This window comes from Danio aesculapii, chromosome 4, assembly GCF_903798145.1.
Source record: "Danio aesculapii chromosome 4, fDanAes4.1, whole genome shotgun sequence".
Classification (NCBI taxonomy): domain Eukaryota; kingdom Metazoa; phylum Chordata; class Actinopteri; order Cypriniformes; family Danionidae; genus Danio; species Danio aesculapii.
Genome location: NC_079438.1, coordinates 7,219,586 through 7,238,900, shown reverse-complemented (window position 1 = coordinate 7,238,900; position 19,315 = coordinate 7,219,586). Strand labels below are relative to the sequence as shown.

Sequence of the window (19,315 nt, the reverse complement as noted above, 5' to 3'; positions counted from 1 at the left end):
ACATTGCAGGAAGAATCCTTCAGGGTGAGAAGAGCAGGGATGGTTGTCCAGAGTCCAGAGAGTGAGGAGAGAATATGGCCACAGGTGGAAACTTGGAGTTGGACATGTTAGAAGTGAGTGAGAATGGGGGATGGAAAGATGTTCTTTCACATCCAGTCCAATTCCAGCCCTTTCCCGGCAAAAGATCTCCTCTTTGAGCCATAATTATAGAGTAACTCCTCATCACTCAAAATGTCTTTTGTGGCAATGAAGAGAATGATGTCTCTATCATTAAGGACATACAGCCTGGGCCGGATATTGGCTCTTTTGCTGGAGTGACGTATCAGGCGTCCGTAATTGAACTTCATGGGATGGCACTGGCAACTTTCTTCATGTGCGTCAATGCACATGGCTTCATGTTGCTTGTTCTTATAAAAAAACAAATGTCCAGGACTAATGCCGCTGGTCGAAACAATTGCCATCCCATCTTCATGGCTAACCAGCTGGCCGTGGTATTCACAGACAACCTCCCCAATTTGAAAGGGTCTTTTGGTGAAAACACCATCACCCTTGTCAGGGACGGGTCTGACAGTCAGTCCTTTCCAGCGTTGAGACAAAATCATTTTATGCACAAAGCTGCTGTCGATGACCGAGTCCAACCTGGCAACAGGCTTCCACTGCTTCAGAACCACTGAAGCCTGTGGGACATTTGACGTCCACCCTTGTTTGTCCATCCAGCGGTTTATTTTGGACTCTGATGGCTGCTGTCCAGCAAAATGTTCTAGAAACACAAAACACATCAGTATTTGGCTATTCTCACTCAATTTCACTGTTTGTGTCATTAATCATCTGTATACTCACCAAGAGCATGCTGTTCACGCAGCTTCAGCTGCTCGTTACGCCAGCGGTCATAGCAGTACTTCTCATGTTCTGAGCCACACAGCTCATTCCTGCGTGCCTTTTTTGGAGGAGGCCCCTCCAGAGTCACTGGACAGAACTGCTCAAGAGTTTTGTAGGCTGTCTCTTCGTCCACCCTTGTCTCTTGGCTGGAAGCTCTACTGGACCTTTGTCTATAAGATCACAAAAAATACATATTAAAGGAAGGAAAGACAAGGCTGTGGGTTGCAAATTTAATAATAAGGATCATTGTTGTTAGATTCTTACCGTGTTTTTCCAGCAAGCTGATCTAGCACACTTAGAGCCAGGAATGCATCTGAAGACGTTTTCCTCATGTTGTTCCTTTCAGCTGTTTCTGGCATGTGCCCAAACAGCCGTGCCAACACATTTCTCTCCACTTCTGACTTCAGGTTTTGTGCTGCTGCCTCAAACACTCTCTGGGCATCACCAAAGGTCACACTGGGGAGACTGTATCTGAAACACAAGGCAACGTAAGAATGCAAAAATTGGATGGATGAACACGTAGAGTTAAAGACAGGTGTAATGTTGCTTACTTGTCATGTAGTCTTTTTAAGTCATTGGAGGGATTATAAATCGATCTCCCACTGCTTGACACAAAAAATGAATCAACTGCCACATCGTCGCTGGTGCGGTTTTCTTGCAGCATTACTGGCCGCACCTCATTGAAGTACAAGTCAAACCACTAGTTAGAGAAAGGGTCAAAAATAAGTATGACTTTACCACAATATATTTATTGCTGTTATGATTTAAAGTACAATATAAACTTACAAGTTCCTGTTCGTGTGACAGCGCTACTTTGTGCTCCTTCACTGCAACACAGACACCATTCTCTATCCGGCTTCTCCCCTCCCAATCCTCAACCTGCAAACAGACAGTTTTGCACATTGATGAAGCATAGGACGAAAGAAGAGAAGGGAGGGAAAAACAAACACTTACAGTCATCTGTGTCACTACACTAGGTCGCTGAAGTAGCTTCAGCATGATAATAGCCTCCAGGTAGTACAGGACGAGCAGCCATTCATTTTTAGTCAAACAGTCCCCTGTGATGGCTCCTGGATCCTGCATTTTACACATCACGGCCTGGAAATCTTTGAATGCAGCCTCCAAAACAGCAAGGCAGTCCTTTGGCAAAATTTCTTTGCCATTCCCAAGCTCTGATTTTTTCCCTGTGACCTCCATGCTTACTTTTTTGGACATAGCACTCTCTATTTCATACAGCACATCCAAAAAACTCTCACAGTCCTGGAACAGAGATGGATTGTTGTGGCGAATGTCTGTGGAGGTAATAATGCATTTCATGAACCTTGAAAAGAGATCAAAATTAGGTTGTTACAGTCAGAACACAGCACAGCTGACATTATTAGTTAACACGTACATGGCAAACTTGTGGTTGTTCCACATTACCGACCTCTTGAGACTCTTCCAGTAGTTGAACACTGTCCATTTTGAGAGCTTTGTATCTGACAAGATGTTAAAGTACTCTCGCACTTTCTCCACCTGACGAACAAACATCAAGTTTGGCTCAGTGGGGTCCATGTAATGTAAGAACCTGGACACTGTTTCCACCTGAAATGACACATTTCACAATTAAATAAACTCTACTGCATAAAACAAGACCTGCATGTACATTTTTTTGCATGTATACCTTCACTCGTTTAATTAACTTACTACTTGTTTGCTGTTTTTATGTCCTAGGTCAATGTGCAGGTCCTTATTAAATCCTGCTAGAAGGGGGTGGTCAATGGAGTGCTTATTGTAAAAGCCTTTTTTGACCATTTCCACCCTCACGGAAGAGGTCCACTTCGGTCCAACAGTGCTGAAATAAAAACAATAAACAGCAGGTGATCAAAACGACTCTGTACATGAAAGAGAAATCCTATCCAGTGTACATTTAATTTTTGGGAATGCCGATGTGAAACTGTACCTCTGATAGTACTCTCCAGAGCTCTCGTCAGATAAGGGCTCATTTGGAGGCTCAACTGGACCTTCTCCAGAGCTTTGAGACACAGAACATGTAGTCGATTGAGCTGGTTCCGGGAGGAGTGAAGGTAAGTTATTAATGACCAACCCCCTTGACTGCATCTCCGCAATCATCCTAAAACAAGGAACATAAAATAAGGTCAAATAAACAATACCAAAAATGCAGAATTATTAATGTGTAGATGTTTGATTTGAAGCCAGATACATCAAATCATAGAAGTTACAAACCTGTCTAGAGGATTAGTAGAGTCCAATATGTCACGAATTTCTCCAAACTCCCAGAAACGTCCTCTGTGGCAGAATTCAGACAACTCCTTCTTGGCCTCTATGACGACAGCCTGGATCTCTGTCTTTGTGCTGTTCCTCATACACACCTTCCTGAGATGCCCAGGAAGAGAGTGAGGAGCCTTTTTGCACACAGGGCAGAGGAAAAACATGCTGCTGTGAAAGGATCTGTGTGGATAATAAAACAACATGTTATAGAATGAAAAGACCAAGAGCAGCTTTGTGAAGGTTTGGGGTTTACTGCAGCCCACCCCAACTCCAGGTACAGGAACAAAGGAATGAGCTTTTTTATTTAAAGATAAAACCTAAAATAAAAATATAATTTTCAGTAATAATCGATTATATGGTTTTATATATATTTGTGTGTGTGTGTAATTTTAAATAAGACAATTAAATGAAAAAATAAAAAGCTTGTCAATAAAATTGTTTATCCATAAGAGTATGTGTTAGGGTCTTGAAATTCAAATAAAAAAAGAGACTTGTAACACATTTAAAGTTGATTTATACTTAGTTTGGTGATAGATACAATAAATAAAATAGAATATTTGATTTTCTGGTAGATGTCTGCTCCAGGATGGAGGAACACATATCCTTTCTTATGTCTTATGATTATTAATAAAGTTGAATGGTTAAGAGTCTAGATCATATGATGACCTCAGTGTCATCCCTCTTCAGAGTAAATCTGGAGTAATATGTGCATGATTGTTTTTCTGTATGCCAAATGATTTGTTTCCTCCGTGCTGCCTGTGATGCATCTTATCAATGTTTATAAAAACAAGTTATGTAATATCAATTGTTTCATGCCTTTGACCTTAATAAAAATTCAGATTTGGACCTTTTAATATAGATATTGAGAACCCCTGTTTAGGCTATCACTAACAGGCGGACCCAGATCATCAGCCTAGAAATCTGCACTGGACAGTTTTTTCAGTCTCATTCCTGCTGGGTTTTATTTTGCACTCATTCGCCCCCACTATTTATTCACTCTGTTTATTTGGAACAAATTTCTTCTGACTGTTAATTCCCTGTTAAGACAAGAGCGAAGCCAAATGGTCTCTCTTTGCTGAACCTTTATGTTCTGTGCAGATCTGGGTCAGTCGGCATGAATATGGTTTCATTCACTGGGGCTGATAACAGAGTTCTCTGGAATTAATGTTATTAAAATAAATTGTTGACTTGGTAATGTAAGCGTAATTTAAACAGAAGAAATGTGAGAAAGTGGCATGAGAATAATGTCAGATGTGTGGGTCTTGTAAAATAATAAAAGTTCTACATATATTCTCCTATTTTCAACAAGGCATTTTGTAAAATGTATCAAAAGTTTAAAATATTAATTTAACAGTTTAATTGTTAATTGAAATTTTTATTTGATTTATTATTTTGTATCATCATTTTATTACTATTATTTTCAATTTTTTTTTACTTTGGTGGCACCTGGCTCAGTGCTTAGCATTGTTGCCTCACAGCAAGAAGGTCACTGGTTCAAGTCCCGACTGGGCCAGGAGTGTTTCTGTGTAGAATTTGCATGTTCTTCCCGTGTTGGCCTGGGTTTCCGCCACAGTCCAAACACATGCGCTTTAGGGGAATTGAGTTTACTAAAATGTCCAAGATTTGTGAGTGTGTCTATGAATGAGAGTGAATGGGTTGCGGCTGGAAGAGCATCCGCTGTGTAAAACATATGCTGGACTAGTTGGTCGTTCATTCCACTGTGGCGACCCCTGATAAATAAGGGACTAAGCCAAAAGAAAATTAATGAGTGAGTTTTATGACTGTGTGAACTCGGCCGGACTCGACTCGGATGTTAAGGACTCGGACTTAAGTCCAACTCGACCCCTTTTGGACTCGACTGGTTAAGGACTTGGTCTTGACTTAGACTAGACAACGGTGGACTTGACCCCAACTCTAGCAAATTCCATCAGGTCACAAATTCCCTACTCACACCATTTAAATACGCCCCAATCTGGAATAATCCTGATTTCCTAGCTAACAAGTAGCCACTGAACTTTCGCACACGGGCAGATAAGGGAATCAAACAACTTCAGTATATCTTTAATAATAATAACCTGGCACCATTTTCTCATATATCCCAGACATACAGCATTGGGAGTAATTGCTTCTTGGAATATTTACAAATCAAATCGTCAATCAAATCAAAATTACTTAACCAATCAATCTTTCCCACTGTTTCCGGTCTATGCTGCAGTTATTGTCGAGTTATTATGGGTTTCACACATCAGTATCTGCTTCTAACTCGAAAGAGCTTCAGCCAATAACAGGGGACACAGGGAACAACTCCAAAGTTGTTTCAGCATTTGTATTTTCAAGTTTGTCAGATTTGACAAGCATTTATTTTGTCCAATAATACAACACTGTAGCTGTGTAACAGTAGTAGTAGCAATAGGTTGATAACCTTAGCAAAGGAACAAAATATATAAAATATACATTATTACCAATACTTAAACAGAACACAATATAATGTAAATAAAGACATTTACTTTACAAACTTTGTCTGTGTCCGATAATTAGCATATTCAAGTAATATTTCCAGTATTAATGCAAGCATTTCACTTTACATGAACTATTTAAACAAATGAACAGTATAATTAACTGAATATTGTGCACAAAATACTATAATGCACAAAATAATCAACTACAGTGCAACAAAATAGCAGTTATGTTTTATATTGCACATAATTATGGATAAGGCGATGCATAGGACGGTCCTATAGAGGTAAAGTTGGTTTTATATTCGCACATTCGTTCATTTAGAAGCCTCTATATTGTTTACCATGTTACTTTTAATATTCTATCGAAATTAGCATGCAAGTATGACTTGAAAACAACATTAACACGGTTTATTTGACTGTGAACAATGTTGTACTTTGATAGTTATTGGCTGCTAATATGATTTCTTTATTTAGAGTTTGCAAATAATACTTTTATGAAACTAAATTATTAGGGAGAGTGTCTGAATATCCCAATATAAAACCAACTTTACCTCTATGACGGCCCTTTATAATTAGAAAAAGTCATTTCTCATACCATCAGTGTCCCTGAGATGACCAAGTGCTGATATGCTTCCCCTTTCTCACTCACTGCAGCTTTAAACTTTATGCGTGCAATCGTGAGTGTTTATTAATGCAGCGATGGCGTTCTCCAGCTTTCAGCGCTTGTCGGCGTGCATCTGCCATGTTTTCCGTCTTCCGCGTTGACTCGGCACTTTCCGTATCTCCTCGGCAAGCTCCGTCAGCCAATTGCCTCCGCCGAATACTTTCAGTTTTGATAGTTCCGCCTAATTCCTTAATGCATTGATACATTTTTTTTTTAATTTTTTTTATTGTGGAAAAAAAGTTTACATCGCAAAACTGGGAACAATCAACATCGCAAGGCATGTTTATCATTAAAAGAAAAAAAAAAATTGTTATAATTGCAACACGGAGCGGTACAAAAGACCAACATCACTGGAAAAAAAAAAACATTATAACAATAAATATTCTGAAAATGAAGTACAGAGAGCTTAATGCATTGATTAATATGAAGTGCAAATCCGCGACTTGACTTTACAGTTATGCTGGGCTTTTAACCCCATAGCCTTCCATTCATACGCATGCGTCAGACCGGAAACGCAGGGTGATGCCTTAAGTGTCGCAGTTTGCTGCGGTGCAAAGTTCAAGCTTTATGAACTCTGACCTGCGAAAAATCGCATTACTGGGGGATACTACAAGTCTGAAAAAATGAAAATTTAAAATGTAATCAAACAAAAGTAAAAATCGCACTTAAATGTGTAAATAATTATTGGATAACACGTTATTTTGATGGTCCATTTGAGTATTAGTAGACTGTCTGCTTAATATCTGTTAATACTGCTCCTTCAACAGACATTTGAATGACTATAAAGTAACTTTGCAGGTACATGCCAACTTACACTAATCCTAACCTAACAGTCTGCCTATAATCTAATGAAAATTAGTTGGCATGTAGATGCAATGTAACTTATACTGGTCAGCGCCAATAGCCTAGTGATTAAGTGTGCTGACATATAGCACCCTGGTACTCATAGCAACCAGAGTTTGATTCCCAGCTCGAGGTCCTTTGCCAACCCTTTCCCTCTCGCAATACTTTCCTGTCTGTGACCTCCACTATGCCGTCCAAATTTATTAAAAAAAAAATAAAATAAAAATAAAAAATGAGCTATTACTTTGTTCATCCTTTCTGAGTAGTGTATTAAAATAAACTTGAACGGTTTTAAAATAGTATGTTTACACATGTCAAATTCTGTTCAAAACATGAAGTATATTAAGTTAAGAGGTGATTTATTAAAATATTTATAATAGAGTAATCAGAATAAACAAATTATATAGTATAGTCATACATTCCTTATTAACTGCATTGCGTTATCAAATTAAAAGCAACACAGCTCGATCCTGAACACTTCTCACCAGCCAACTTTGCTTAGAAGCCATCAAATCTTAACACTCAAACAAAAATAAAAATTTACGACAGCGTAAAGTTTACTTTGGTTTTATTGGGGATACAGAGAAGGTATTAGGATATTCAGTTGAAGTTATTCTCAACACTGTAAAGTGAGCAGTACAGGCAACTGTAAGAGGATGACTGCATTCAATCACAGTTTTTTAGCACACAAATAGCCCATTGCGGTTGAACAGCCCAGATTGTTCCAGCAATGCTTTGCTGTAGGATAGAAAGAAAAAAATAAAATAAAATTGAGATCAGCAGTGGAAATGAATGCACATATACATACAACCTTTTTACAAAATGAGGCCCCTCCCGTTTCTTTATAAAAAAGTTAAACCTCTAAAATGACCACTCACATGTCCAATTGATCTCCAAGCAGTTCTCGTTCCCCTTACTAGGCTCTCCTGAGCACCAGTTTGTATAACTAAACCTAGACCCATCAGTCCACAACCACTGTCCATCCTGAGTAGAGGAAAATCTGATTTATTAGAAGTTATTTAAAAAAAGAAAAGAAAATATATTAAGGCTTATGCCTACTTGTTCACCACCATGACCACCAATCCAGCAGCGTGTGGAAGCAGGAACCAAACTCAGCAGAAAAATATTGTCTGCTTTCTTATGCACCGAAGCGAGATTCGCACCAAGACTTTGACAGTTTTTCTGAAGGAGACACAGGTTGTTTGTTTATATACACTTTTAATTGCCAAAAGTTTTGCAAGTATTATAAAATGGCCTCTAACACATTACCTCTGCTGTGTTCCAGTTAACAGACGTGGAGAAAAATTTAAAGCATCGAGATCCAGAATTTTTCCATCCACAGGGGCATTTCTCATCTTGGCCTATACAGCATACAAATATGGCCATCGTGATAATCCCAGCAAAATTACTTATATATAATTTTTTATTTAAAAAAAAAAAAAAAAAAAAAAAAAAAAAAAAAAAAAAAAAAAAAAAAAAAAAAAAAAAAAAAAAAAAAAAAAAAAGCAAATAAACTTAACATTTTTAAATTCTCTTGTATAATTATGTCTGGTAAAAACACCACTTATGAGGGTTTATGAGGACAAATTGATTGGTTACCTGCTGCATTCCCCATGGAGAACATGAAGAAAAGCAGCAGAAGTCTTCCCAGCATCATGAACCTGAAAGTAACAAAGGTTCAGTGTCTGAATTAATGTTAAGAGTAAAACCCTTAGTATAAACATTGTTCAACAGCTTGCGATTATTTAAGAAAATAAATAAAATCACCTTGGTGTTCAGCTCGTTGCCTTCAGTGAAATTTAGACCAGACAAAAACACTTGAGTACAAAAAAATGGGTGCTGAGGAACTCAAATACACTCACTGATTAATAATACAGGTGATTCAGATTGAACTAAGCCTCGACACAGGTGAAGGAAATTAGTGGCAGGAACTGAAACAAAGGGAAACTTTCGGTGTGTTCCAAATGAGATATAAATGGCCCACTGAAGGGCACACATATTCATTGTACATATCACTGTCAATTTTACATTGTCCTGTTTTTTTGGGAGTACGCTGTTGTATTTGCACTGTCTGTATTTTGCACTGTCGTTGTATTTGCACCGTCTGTATTTTGTACTGTCTGGAGCCAGCATCTATGCTTTTCACTCATCACAGCACACGTACTGCTGATGATGTGACAATAAAAGTGATTTTGATTTGATTTAATTTGACTCTGAAGTAAAAACAAAAATGACCATCTTGTTGAAGAGTCCTACCGAAGTGCTCAAACCTGGACCCTTTGAAATGAAGGATTTTGAAGGGTAAAACTAATGGACACTTCAGACATCCATGATCCTTTGCACACTGAAGTTTTGTTTTATTTTAAATGTTTATATTACATATATATAATAATGAAAATACAAATGGCAATGACTGCAGGTCCTGAAGCACATTGGTAATGAAGTGAACATATGCATGTTGCATTATTTGTTTATGAGACGTGTATATAGTATTCATTTTCCCACCACATATTTTTAGTATTGTTTTAAACTGACCTAAAAAAAAAAAGCCCAATAAAATTTTATTAAGATATTCAGCGAAAGTTTAATTTCATAATATCATTTTTGTAAAGATTGTATTGGTACAAATAAATGGAGTACAAATCAATGTAACTAAAGCAGAACGACTGCATTTGAGCTCAGTTTTTTACCAAACAAATATCCCATTGAGGTTAAACAGCCCTGATCGTTCCAGCAACGCTTTGCTGTAGGACAGAAAGAGAGAGAGAGAGAGAGAGAGAGAAAAGTAAAAGTTACATTATTTTGGACAAATGAGGCATTTCATGTTACTGGATAAACTTAAACAACTGTAAATAATTCCTGAAACAAATAAATAAATAAATAAAGATTGCACTCTCACAGGTCAGTTATCTGCAAGTAGTTCTCAGTCCCCTTGTTAGTCTGCTTCATACATAGAAACATACACACATTTAGAGCATTACATTAAAGTCTTGACAAACAATTAAATCTTCTGCCTACCGGTTCACCATCATGACCACCAATCCAGCAATGTGTGGAAACAGTCACCAGACTCAGCAGAAATTAATACAAACAGGTCTGGAGGAAAATCAACCTGAGGGTTCTTTGAGGGATGTTATAAGCCATGTAGAGTAGACAATGTTCATTAAGGGGTCAGACAGTATATGTCAGGGGTCTGAGTTCAGTAGAAGGAAAATAAAAATTCATATAACATCTCATTTATTATTCAAACTTTTTAAAATTATGATTAGAATCTGACATTCGGTAATTGAAGATACTTTAATTCAGAGGTGGCAAACTCAGTTCCTGAAGGGCCGCAGCCCCGAACAGCTTAGTTCCAACCCTGCATCTAAATTGACTTACTTTTGGGTTTTATGCATTTACAAGTCTTTTTTACAAGAAAAGGTTTTGAACACACATAGACCCAGTATCACAGACAAGGATTAGGGCTAGTCTAGACTAAACTTGAGTTGTCTTTACTGAAAATAACTTGCAGTGAAATATCTTAAAATACACCGGTAATTGTTTTGGCCCAAGATGCACAAGCAATGTGTTTTTGTAAGTAATTTTTATGAAAGCTGCTTAAAAACATTAATTTCACTAAGGCTTACCCCTGGCTTAAGCTATGCCTTGTCTGTGAAACTGAGCCCTATTGTCTATTGGATTAGGCTATTGATTACCAGGCCCCAGACCTCATCCCCTTAAATATGATCATGCATTGACAGTGGTATGAACCATTATTTTTAGAGGGGGGGATTTTTTTTTTAGGAAGCAAGAATAAGTTCATTAATTAGGAGGACTTAAACCCATCCTAATAGAGCTTTGGTGCAGGCCTACTGCTTTCTCTGAAGAAAAAAAAAAAAAAAAAAAAAACTATCTCAAGAGGTTCCAAACCTTTAGGAGTTTTTGTTTTGTTAAACACGACACATTTCAGAAAGCTGAAAACCTGTCATCCGTTTCATATCAAAAAATAAAAAAAATAGAAATTATTAATAATTAAAATATAATAATGTTTGCATAGCAATGGTATTATGACATCACCAAGGCTGGAATTTACGAGAGTTGTGCACACCTGACAAACATTAAAACACCATGTCAATGCCACGCAAGCATTTGATTTACCTGAATTGCAGTGTTAACTTAAGAGCATTAAGCAGTCATCTGCTAGTATATATTATTTAGGGCACAAAAACTAGAATTACATTGTAGATCAGCAATTAAATGGTCATGTCATATGAATTATTTTTTATTTATTAATTTTTTAAACTGAAACAGAGGTTCTTCATCTGCAAACTGATCTCGAGCATGGAAATGTAGACAGTTTTTTTTTCAGTTTCTTTTTGGAAAACAGGACAGCAGTGTGTGGTCTTTTGAATAGTTCCATTTAGTAGTCCTGTCCTTCCTAGGGTAAGTGTTTTTCCCCTCTTTACAATAATGGATGATGCATTACAAGAATTGCAAGATTTGGTAATTCAGTTGACAGCTGACAGTGCGTGGCTGCAGACTCTGTGCAGTGCAATCTGAGCTGCATCCAATGCTTTTTAAAGAGCTCACCTAACCCTCATAGTGACATTACTAGCTCCATTTGAGTGCATAATGTCTGATATTGCGTCGCTGAGTGATGCAATCTCTGCTTGCATCATAAAGAGTGCATCCAGATACTATTGGCTGCAGCAGGCTCAGGCACCTGTTGGGTTGCTTGGCCCTGATGCTGCCCTCTGTAACACTTCTACGGTTCCAGCGGTTACACCTCCACCATGTGGTGTTACACCAGAGAGATTTGGTTTCATTCCATGAGATCGACGGTGCCCAAAACTTAAATGGCAAAAATCAGGTTTGGCCATCGGTGAATGGGTTGAGGAGGCACAAACATGCATAAGGTTGCATTTTATTTCGATAGCAGATAAAGCTTTTTAAATTGATCATTTGGAAGCAGAGGCCAGAGAAGAGATCAGATACAGTTCTGATCTAGAACACAGGGATCCTGACAAAATCAAAAGGCATTGCGTGATGTCTATGGTTGCTTTCAGTTGTATGTTGCCTTGCATGAAGCCTTGTCTAGAAAGCAACTTGAGTGAGACTCTTATGCAGTGTTCACACTAGATGTGGAACGCGCGTCAAATCTTGAGTAATTTAAATGTTAAAGTCGATGCAAACGCGCGAATAGACATCCTGCGGCACAATACGCGTGACACAAATGATGTGAATGGAGCATTTTTCACGTTTGAAGTGCTTAATACACGAAATGCTGGAGTTAAAAAAATATATATATATATTTGGGACTTCAGCAGACATTCACGCTGCGTTAACCAATCAGGAGCTTGCTTCTGTGGGGGCATGACTGTGACATACTGCCTGTTGTTGGCATCCCGGGGAAAATCTTCCAAACTTACGCCAACAAGTTCATCAAACAGGGCTTGGCTAAATCAGAAGCACTACTGAAAGCCTCCATCCAGAATAAGTTTCTGAAGGAGTTTGAGCTCACAGAGCTGGATGCACCACTGAAAGGATCTAGTGAACGGAGACACGGGTCTAAACGTGTCGACGCTGTTTTTCAGCCTTCATAAAAGCACATAAACACTTTTTTCAAAATCCATGTTAGCCATTTAGCAATGAAGCTACAGTCACTAAGTAGGCAGACAAGCCCTGCCCATGAGGTGAATCCACGTCTGTTCTGAAGTGAATTTTATGCACGAAAGAAGAGTAAACTCAAATGTTTACGCGTCTATTTACACACGAACAGACTTTCATACACTTATTAGAAAGGTTTAAAGGAAAAAAATAAACACACTGTATTTCAAATAGCACAATATGAACACTTTAATCTGTATTTCCTGCAACACCTGGTGCAAAAACATACATTTTAAAAAGACTAAAGCCATTGTGTCACTTTTTCCCATATTACATCCACAATGCAGGGTTCCTCAAACAGATTTTCATCTGTGTGTCACCGGACTACCAGCACCTTGGATGACACTTAGTATTCTGAGGACCACACCCTTAAAATTAACCATGTTTTACACACATACACCACAAGAGATGATTACAACAATTTAATTTATTGAAGCAGTTCAGAGCTGATGACAATGGAATCTGAATTTAGCCCAATCATGACTGCACACCACAGGTATCAACTCACAGTTTTCTGGCACAAATATAGCCTTGTGTACTTGAACAAGGTGTATTATTCCAGCAGTGGTTCGCTGAGGAAGGGGAATAAGAGATTATAGATTAAAAAAAATATATAAATATATTATAATAATAATAATAAATAAATAGATAAAAAGCCCTCTTACCTGTCCAGTTGATCTCCAAGCAGTGCTCTGTATTCTTGTTGTTAGGCTCTCCTGAACACCAGTTGGTATAACCAAATGGAGATCCATCAGACCAAAACCAATTTTCTGCCTAATGAGAGATCACCTCATGTGGATTAGTACTCATATTCTCAGACCAGTAACCCTACCAAGTATGCCAAAGTTAAGTCTTACATCTTCAGCATCATAGCCCCCAATCCAGCAACGTGTGGAATCACCAGCCAGACTCAGCAGGAAGTCATTTTCCACTTTGTTATGCACAGAAGCAAGATTCGCACCAAGACTTTGACAGTTTTTCTGGAGACAGGTTTATAAAAAGTGTCAATTAAAAGTTCGTATTAGCCAAGATCATGAAGGGCTTTAAATTAAATGTGGTCTCAAACACATTACCTCTGCTGTGACCCAACTAACAGACGTGGAGAAAAACTTAAAGCATCGAGATCCAGAGTTTCTCCACCCACAGGGGCATTTCTCATCCAAGTCTACACAGTATATAAATACAGGGTTGTGATATTTCCAGCAACATCAGTAATTAGACACTTAAAAGAAATTATGATTAAGCCTGGTAAACATGCGTAATCCTTATTCGCTCTTAAACCCAAAAAGTAAAACTTTTAAAGAAGGAGTTGACAAGTTTACTGGTTACCTGCAGCATTCCCCATGGAGAAAATGAAAAGCAGCAGAACACTGAGAATCATCATGAACCTGAAAATTAATAAACAGAACAATTCAGAATATTAGAGTTGTTCAGTAGCTCATGATGCCTAAATCACCTCAGTGTTCCGATTTAATAATTTCTGAAGAGTTTGTGAAGTTGCTCAATCAACCCTGCTGTCATAAAGTGAGTACACAGGCAAACAAACAAATTAACAAAGTCAAAAATATTAAACGTCTAATAAAGTAAACATTCACGAAACCAAACACAGAGACAGTAAATAACAACAGAAACCTGAAGAAAACCAAACCAGACAAAAACTAAATGGTGCTGAGGAACTCAAATACACTCACTGATGAACTAATACAGGTGATTCAGATTGAACTAACCATCGATACAGGTGAAGGAAATTAGTGGCAGGAACTGGAACAAAGAGGGGAAAATGCAGAAACAAACGCAGAAAACACTAAAACAAGTCCCAAACTGTGACATCTGCTTTTATACTTGCCTTGATAAGTAAACCCTGATGATACAGAATTTCAAATAAATCAACACTATTCATAAATGGGAGAATGTGGGTAAGACATGTAAATAAAGACATATTTGAATAAAAACTAAATATCTAGATACATATTTAAGCTCTCATAAAATTATGGTGGACCAAAAGTGACACTTAAAATGTAAAAAAAAAAAAGAAGAATAAAAGCATTTCAGCAAATGCTATTTTAAAATATTTATTTAATATGTTTGATGTTTTGATTAATCAGTGGATTAAAACTACGGTGGCTGAGTAAATTATTAAAAGATTTTTATCCATTTAACAGCACACATGCTGCAAATCCTCACAACGCACATGAAAAATTCACTGCATTTTCCCACAACGGAAACAAATTAATAAAACGTGCTGCATTTTCTCACAACACAAAAAGAACAGAACACAACGGAAACATTTCAAGGGGACCCAAAAATGTGACCGACGCCACTGCCATGACTATTCCTCAGTGAAGTTGTAGATGATCTTTGAAAGGTGAGTTTTTTGTTTGTTTATTTTAATATCCAATTCCTGTGTATTTAGTATTTTTAGCCTAAATAACCATAACCTAAATTGCTGGGTCCGTCACATTTTAGGGTCTCCTTGAAATATTTGCATTGTGTTGTGAGAAAATGCAGCAAGTTTTTGTAATATGTCTGCATTGTGAGAAAATGCAACACATTTTTTTGCATTGTGTGACAATACAGCATGTTCAAAAATGTGTTTATGTTGGGACAATTTGCAGTCCATGTGCCGTCAAACTGATGAAGATCTTTTCTTAATTTGATGGTGTTTTTGTAATTGCACGTTTTCTTAAATTGCAGCATGTTACGCTCTTTTGGTCATCGTAATAAACAATTTTGAACAGTTTTAACCATTTTTAAATAAATCTGTTTATTAAATATCATTTAACAAATCAAATTGCGTATTTGTTCATGTAAAAGGGTGATTTAATATTAAAATGTACTCGATTAGGGATCAGAGCTCTAAAATACCTTAGGTATAAAAGTTGTTTAAACATTATTTTTTTTTTAGAAACTCATTGCTTTAATATATATATATATATATATATATATATATATATATATATATATATATATATATATATATATATATATATATAAATCTATTTTTTATATATTTATATATATTTAATATTTTAATATTTAATATATTATATATATATAAACCACAGACACACAAAGAACATTTCTCACCAGCCACCACTGCTTAGAATCCAACAGATTCTAATACAACACACATTTACCACAGCATGTACAAATAAGTTAGCTTTTAGTGATTGGAGGTGTGATGAAGATAATGTATTAGGATTCAAGTGAAGTCATACATATACAACAACATTGTAAAGACACTGGAAAAGTGCGCAGTACAGGAAAACTGTAACAGGATGACTGCATTCAATCACAGTTTTTTAGCACACAAATAGCCCATCGAGGTCGAACAGCCTTGATTGTTCCAGCAACGCTTTGATGTTGGGAAGAAAGAAAAAGAAACTTAGATCAGCGGTGATCATGCATGTTTGAACATGTATAATATCAACTTTAATCCTTTGACAAGATGAAGCATTTCAAGTTACTTTGTGAACTTAGACCACTAAAATGACCAAACACACACATACACTCTCACTCACATGTCCAATTGATCTCCAAGCAGTTCTCGTTCCCCTTACTAGGCTCTCCTGAGCACCAGTTGGTATAACTAAACCCAGATCCATCAGTCCACAACCACTGTCCATCCTGAGTAGAGGAAAATCAGATTTATTAGAAGTTATTTATATATACACTGTAAAAAAATGTCTGTGATTTTAACAGTAAAAGTCTGTACAATCTACAGTGAAAACCTGTTAAATGACTAACAGCTCATTTCTGTGCAAAATACGGAAAATAACTGTAACAGATCTAACCTTTGTTTTCGAGAAACTAATCAGAGTGTCTGAAATCTCACCACACACCCTCATTCACTAGTCCCTAAATTAGTCAATTAGTTTAGTCCACTAGACAGAGTGAATGACCACAAATAAGTGAATTGATGAACACCTGCAGCACACAACCAGAAATAAAACTACAGACACCGCCACATACCAAACCAACTGAATTAAAACAGAGGATTAAACAACTATATTAAATATCAGCATTAGCAGCTTCACTGATTACAGTTTGACTTCAATTCTCTCATATCTGCAAGAATATTTGATAATTAACAGAGGTTTATATTTTTATTGAAAATGTTTGATTTGACCTCACCATCATGGAGATCAGAGGCTGCATTAGTTGAGCTCTTAAACATTTAGACCTCTGAGAAATGTTTCTCTGGCTGTTATAACTGACTTTCTGAAACTCATCAGTTACAGCAACACAAGACATGAAATCTTTTAAGTACTTATTACAGAATTGATTTTAATAAGTCACAACAAAATGTTGGAACTAATTGTAATTAATATATGTCATGTTTGGACAGTAGTACAGCTTCCAGAAAGGTCAACAAACCATTATAATGAGATTAATCATTAGAGTTCATTCAGAAAACCTAGAGTGCTTTAGCAACTTTTCTAAGACACACAGACATCAAGAATCAGGATATGAACCTCAACCATGGTTGCTGTATTGTATTCAATTCTCACACTACAGATGATATTTACCAAAAATGCACAGGTGACTTTGATAAGATAGTTAATCTCATCACACTTAATTTTATGTATGTTTAAGCTTTTCATGTTATGCAATTAGCGTGATTATCACTATTAATTATTGCAACCAAAGTAAAACCTATTTTGAATCAAGCAGTTGAAGATCCCGACTAAAACAGACTCTGTCTTCCATCATGGTGACTTCAAATGAACAACAGAAATTTCATTAAGAGCTTTTGTTCATGTGACAGAAACAGTCAGAGGTCAGTAATAAGTGAAGCTCCTGATGTTTGTGGAGTTGTTTAATGATCTCTGCTGAGATCTTGAGAAATAAAAGTTTTATTGTGTAATTATTTTTATTAATTATTATTTTTATTTAGAGTTTTATCCTCAGTTGATTTCATCTTTGATTTTGGCTGTAATTTGTGTTATTTGGTCTTGTTGTTCTTTCCTTCAGTGATTCTCCTTGTTAACACTTGTTCATCAATAATTATTAATCCTCCTTTAATTAGACACGTATTTATCTCATTAACATCACTGTCTGAGTGTTCAACCCTCTGTAGTGAGGACACTAGTGTGGATTTTGCTTTGCTATTTAATGGGTTAAATTTGTTCGATGAAAAATACAGACTGTGGAATGTATTTTAACAGAAAAATTCTGTACATTGAATTTACGAATGTAAAATATTAAAAAACAGTAGATTACTGACAACCACAGCTAACAGTATTATTTTGTAAAATCAGGAAAAACAACAGCAAAATACTGTAAAACATTTTTGTTTAACCATTGTGGAGGACAGTAGCATCTGTGTACAAGTCCAAGATGAACACAGTGAATCTGATGTTATGCTGCATCTTCTTTTGTTTAAAGGTAACTGTGTAGTTACTAATGCAGTGAAATTCTATTTGTTAATTACAGTTACACATGAACACAATAATGCATTAAATGACTTTATTTAAAAAGTTTTTGTAGTGAACTGATGTACGATGGTTCTCAATCTGCTCAGATATATTACTTAGACATTTAAAATGTTGATTTTAATGCCAGTAAATGCCAATTAAAACGTAGTTGCTTTCTGCAAATATAAATTATTAACTCAAGGGTTTGTAAATGATCATTGCATCAGTTAATGAATACAATTTACTCTTGTTAAAAATACAACATGTTTCTGTAAAAACAATTTTACAGAAAAATTCTGTATTTTTTACAAAAAAGTTCTGGCAACCATAGCTGCCAGTATTTTCCCGTAAATTTTACAGAATTGTTTTTACAGTGTAACTTACTTGCACCCTCTTCGTGCTTCGAAGCATGTTATGCCAAAATTGAGTGTCATCTTACCGAAAATAGTTGCAAAAACATACACGTACACATATGTGCCACAGTCCAGCCTCCATCAGTAAAGTGGCAACCTATGTGACGAGGTGGCCGAGTGGTTAAGGCGATGGACTGCTAATTCATTGTGCTCTGCATGCGTGGGTTCGAATCCCATCCTCATCGTTCATTTAAGAGAGCCCGGTGCTTCCGGGGAACTTATCTTACTTGCACCATCTTCGTGCTTCGAAGCATGTTATGGCAAATCATCTTACCGAATATTTTTGCAAAATAGTTGCAAGAACATACATATACACATATGTGCCACAGTCCAGCCTCCATCAGGAGAGCGAGAACATTTGTGACAAGGTGGCCGAGTAGTTCAGGTGATGCACTTCTAATCCATTGTGCACTGCATGTGTGGGTTTGAATCCCATCCTCGTCCCTCATTTGCTCTGGTGTTTGAGAGAGCCCGGTGCTTCCGTGGAAGGTGTTTTACTCGCACCCTCCTAGCGTTTTGAATGACGCAACACCTTAGCAACCACTTAACAACACCTTAGCAACCGCCTAGCAACCACCTAGCAACACCTTAGTAACTGCATAGCAACCACCTAGCAACACCTAAGCAACCGCCTAGCAACAACTTAGCAACCGCATAGCAACACCTTAGCAACCACTTAGCAACACCTTAGCAACCACCTTGCAACCGCATAGCAGCCGC

General features: G+C 37.0%; 4 protein-coding genes across 5 annotated transcripts in view; 1 reads left to right on the top strand and 3 right to left on the bottom strand.

Annotated features, from left to right (window-relative positions):
- LOC130222807 (zinc finger protein 91-like) overlaps positions 1-19,315 on the top strand; it is a 218,630-nt gene that overhangs the window by 140,251 nt on the left and 59,064 nt on the right. The gene's annotated exons all lie outside the window — the stretch shown is intronic.
- Positions 12-6,349, bottom strand: LOC130222808 (uncharacterized). 2 transcript variants are annotated; one of them, XM_056455372.1, is made up of 11 exons: positions 6,205-6,349; positions 3,106-3,330; positions 2,822-2,992; positions 2,566-2,713; positions 2,306-2,463; positions 1,834-2,200; positions 1,666-1,758; positions 1,431-1,579; positions 1,144-1,350; positions 841-1,049; positions 12-760 (listed from the first exon to the last, which is right to left on the bottom strand). In XM_056455372.1, the coding sequence occupies exons 2-11, from the start codon at positions 3,312-3,314 to the stop codon at positions 147-149; spliced, it is 2,325 nt and encodes a 774-aa protein (XP_056311347.1). In that variant the 5' UTR covers positions 3,315-3,330; positions 6,205-6,349; the 3' UTR covers positions 12-146. The 2 variants fall into 2 exon arrangements, with proteins under 2 accessions (XP_056311347.1, XP_056311346.1); XM_056455371.1 differs by lacking the exon at positions 6,205-6,349 and having other exon boundaries at positions 3,106-3,541.
- On the bottom strand, positions 7,673-8,930 carry LOC130222821 (ladderlectin-like). The gene is made up of 6 exons (XM_056455380.1): positions 8,884-8,930; positions 8,716-8,777; positions 8,386-8,477; positions 8,176-8,298; positions 7,995-8,100; positions 7,673-7,854 (listed from the first exon to the last, which is right to left on the bottom strand). The coding sequence occupies exons 2-6, from the start codon at positions 8,771-8,773 to the stop codon at positions 7,787-7,789; spliced, it is 447 nt and encodes a 148-aa protein (XP_056311355.1). The 5' UTR covers positions 8,774-8,777; positions 8,884-8,930; the 3' UTR covers positions 7,673-7,786.
- On the bottom strand, positions 13,180-14,158 carry LOC130222631 (ladderlectin-like; the record flags this gene model as incomplete). The annotated part of the gene is made up of 5 exons (XM_056455164.1): positions 13,180-13,337; positions 13,431-13,539; positions 13,623-13,745; positions 13,839-13,930; positions 14,095-14,158. Coding segments are annotated over 5 exons (456 nt in total), but the record flags the coding sequence as incomplete, so codon positions are not given.

Coding starts and splice junctions, on each gene's coding strand:
- LOC130222808 (XM_056455371.1), bottom strand. CDS start 3,353: ATGTTGTTTTATTATCCACACAGATCCTTTCACAGCAGCATGTTTTTC. Junction 2,201..2,305: donor TACTGGAAGAGTCTCAAGAG/GTCGGTAATGTG, acceptor TCTCTTTTCAAG/GTTCATGAAATGCATTATTA. Junction 1,351..1,430: donor TTAAAAAGACTACATGACAA/GTAAGCAACATT, acceptor CTTGTGTTTCAG/ATACAGTCTCCCCAGTGTGA.
- LOC130222821 (XM_056455380.1), bottom strand. CDS start 8,773: ATGATGCTGGGAAGACTTCTGCTGCTTTTCTTCATGTTCTCCATGGGG. Junction 8,478..8,715: donor CTCCATGGGGAATGCAGCAG/GTAACCAATCAA, acceptor TATGCTGTATAG/GCCAAGATGAGAAATGCCCC. Junction 8,101..8,175: donor GTGGTCATGGTGGTGAACAA/GTAGGCATAAGC, acceptor TCCTCTACTCAG/GATGGACAGTGGTTGTGGAC.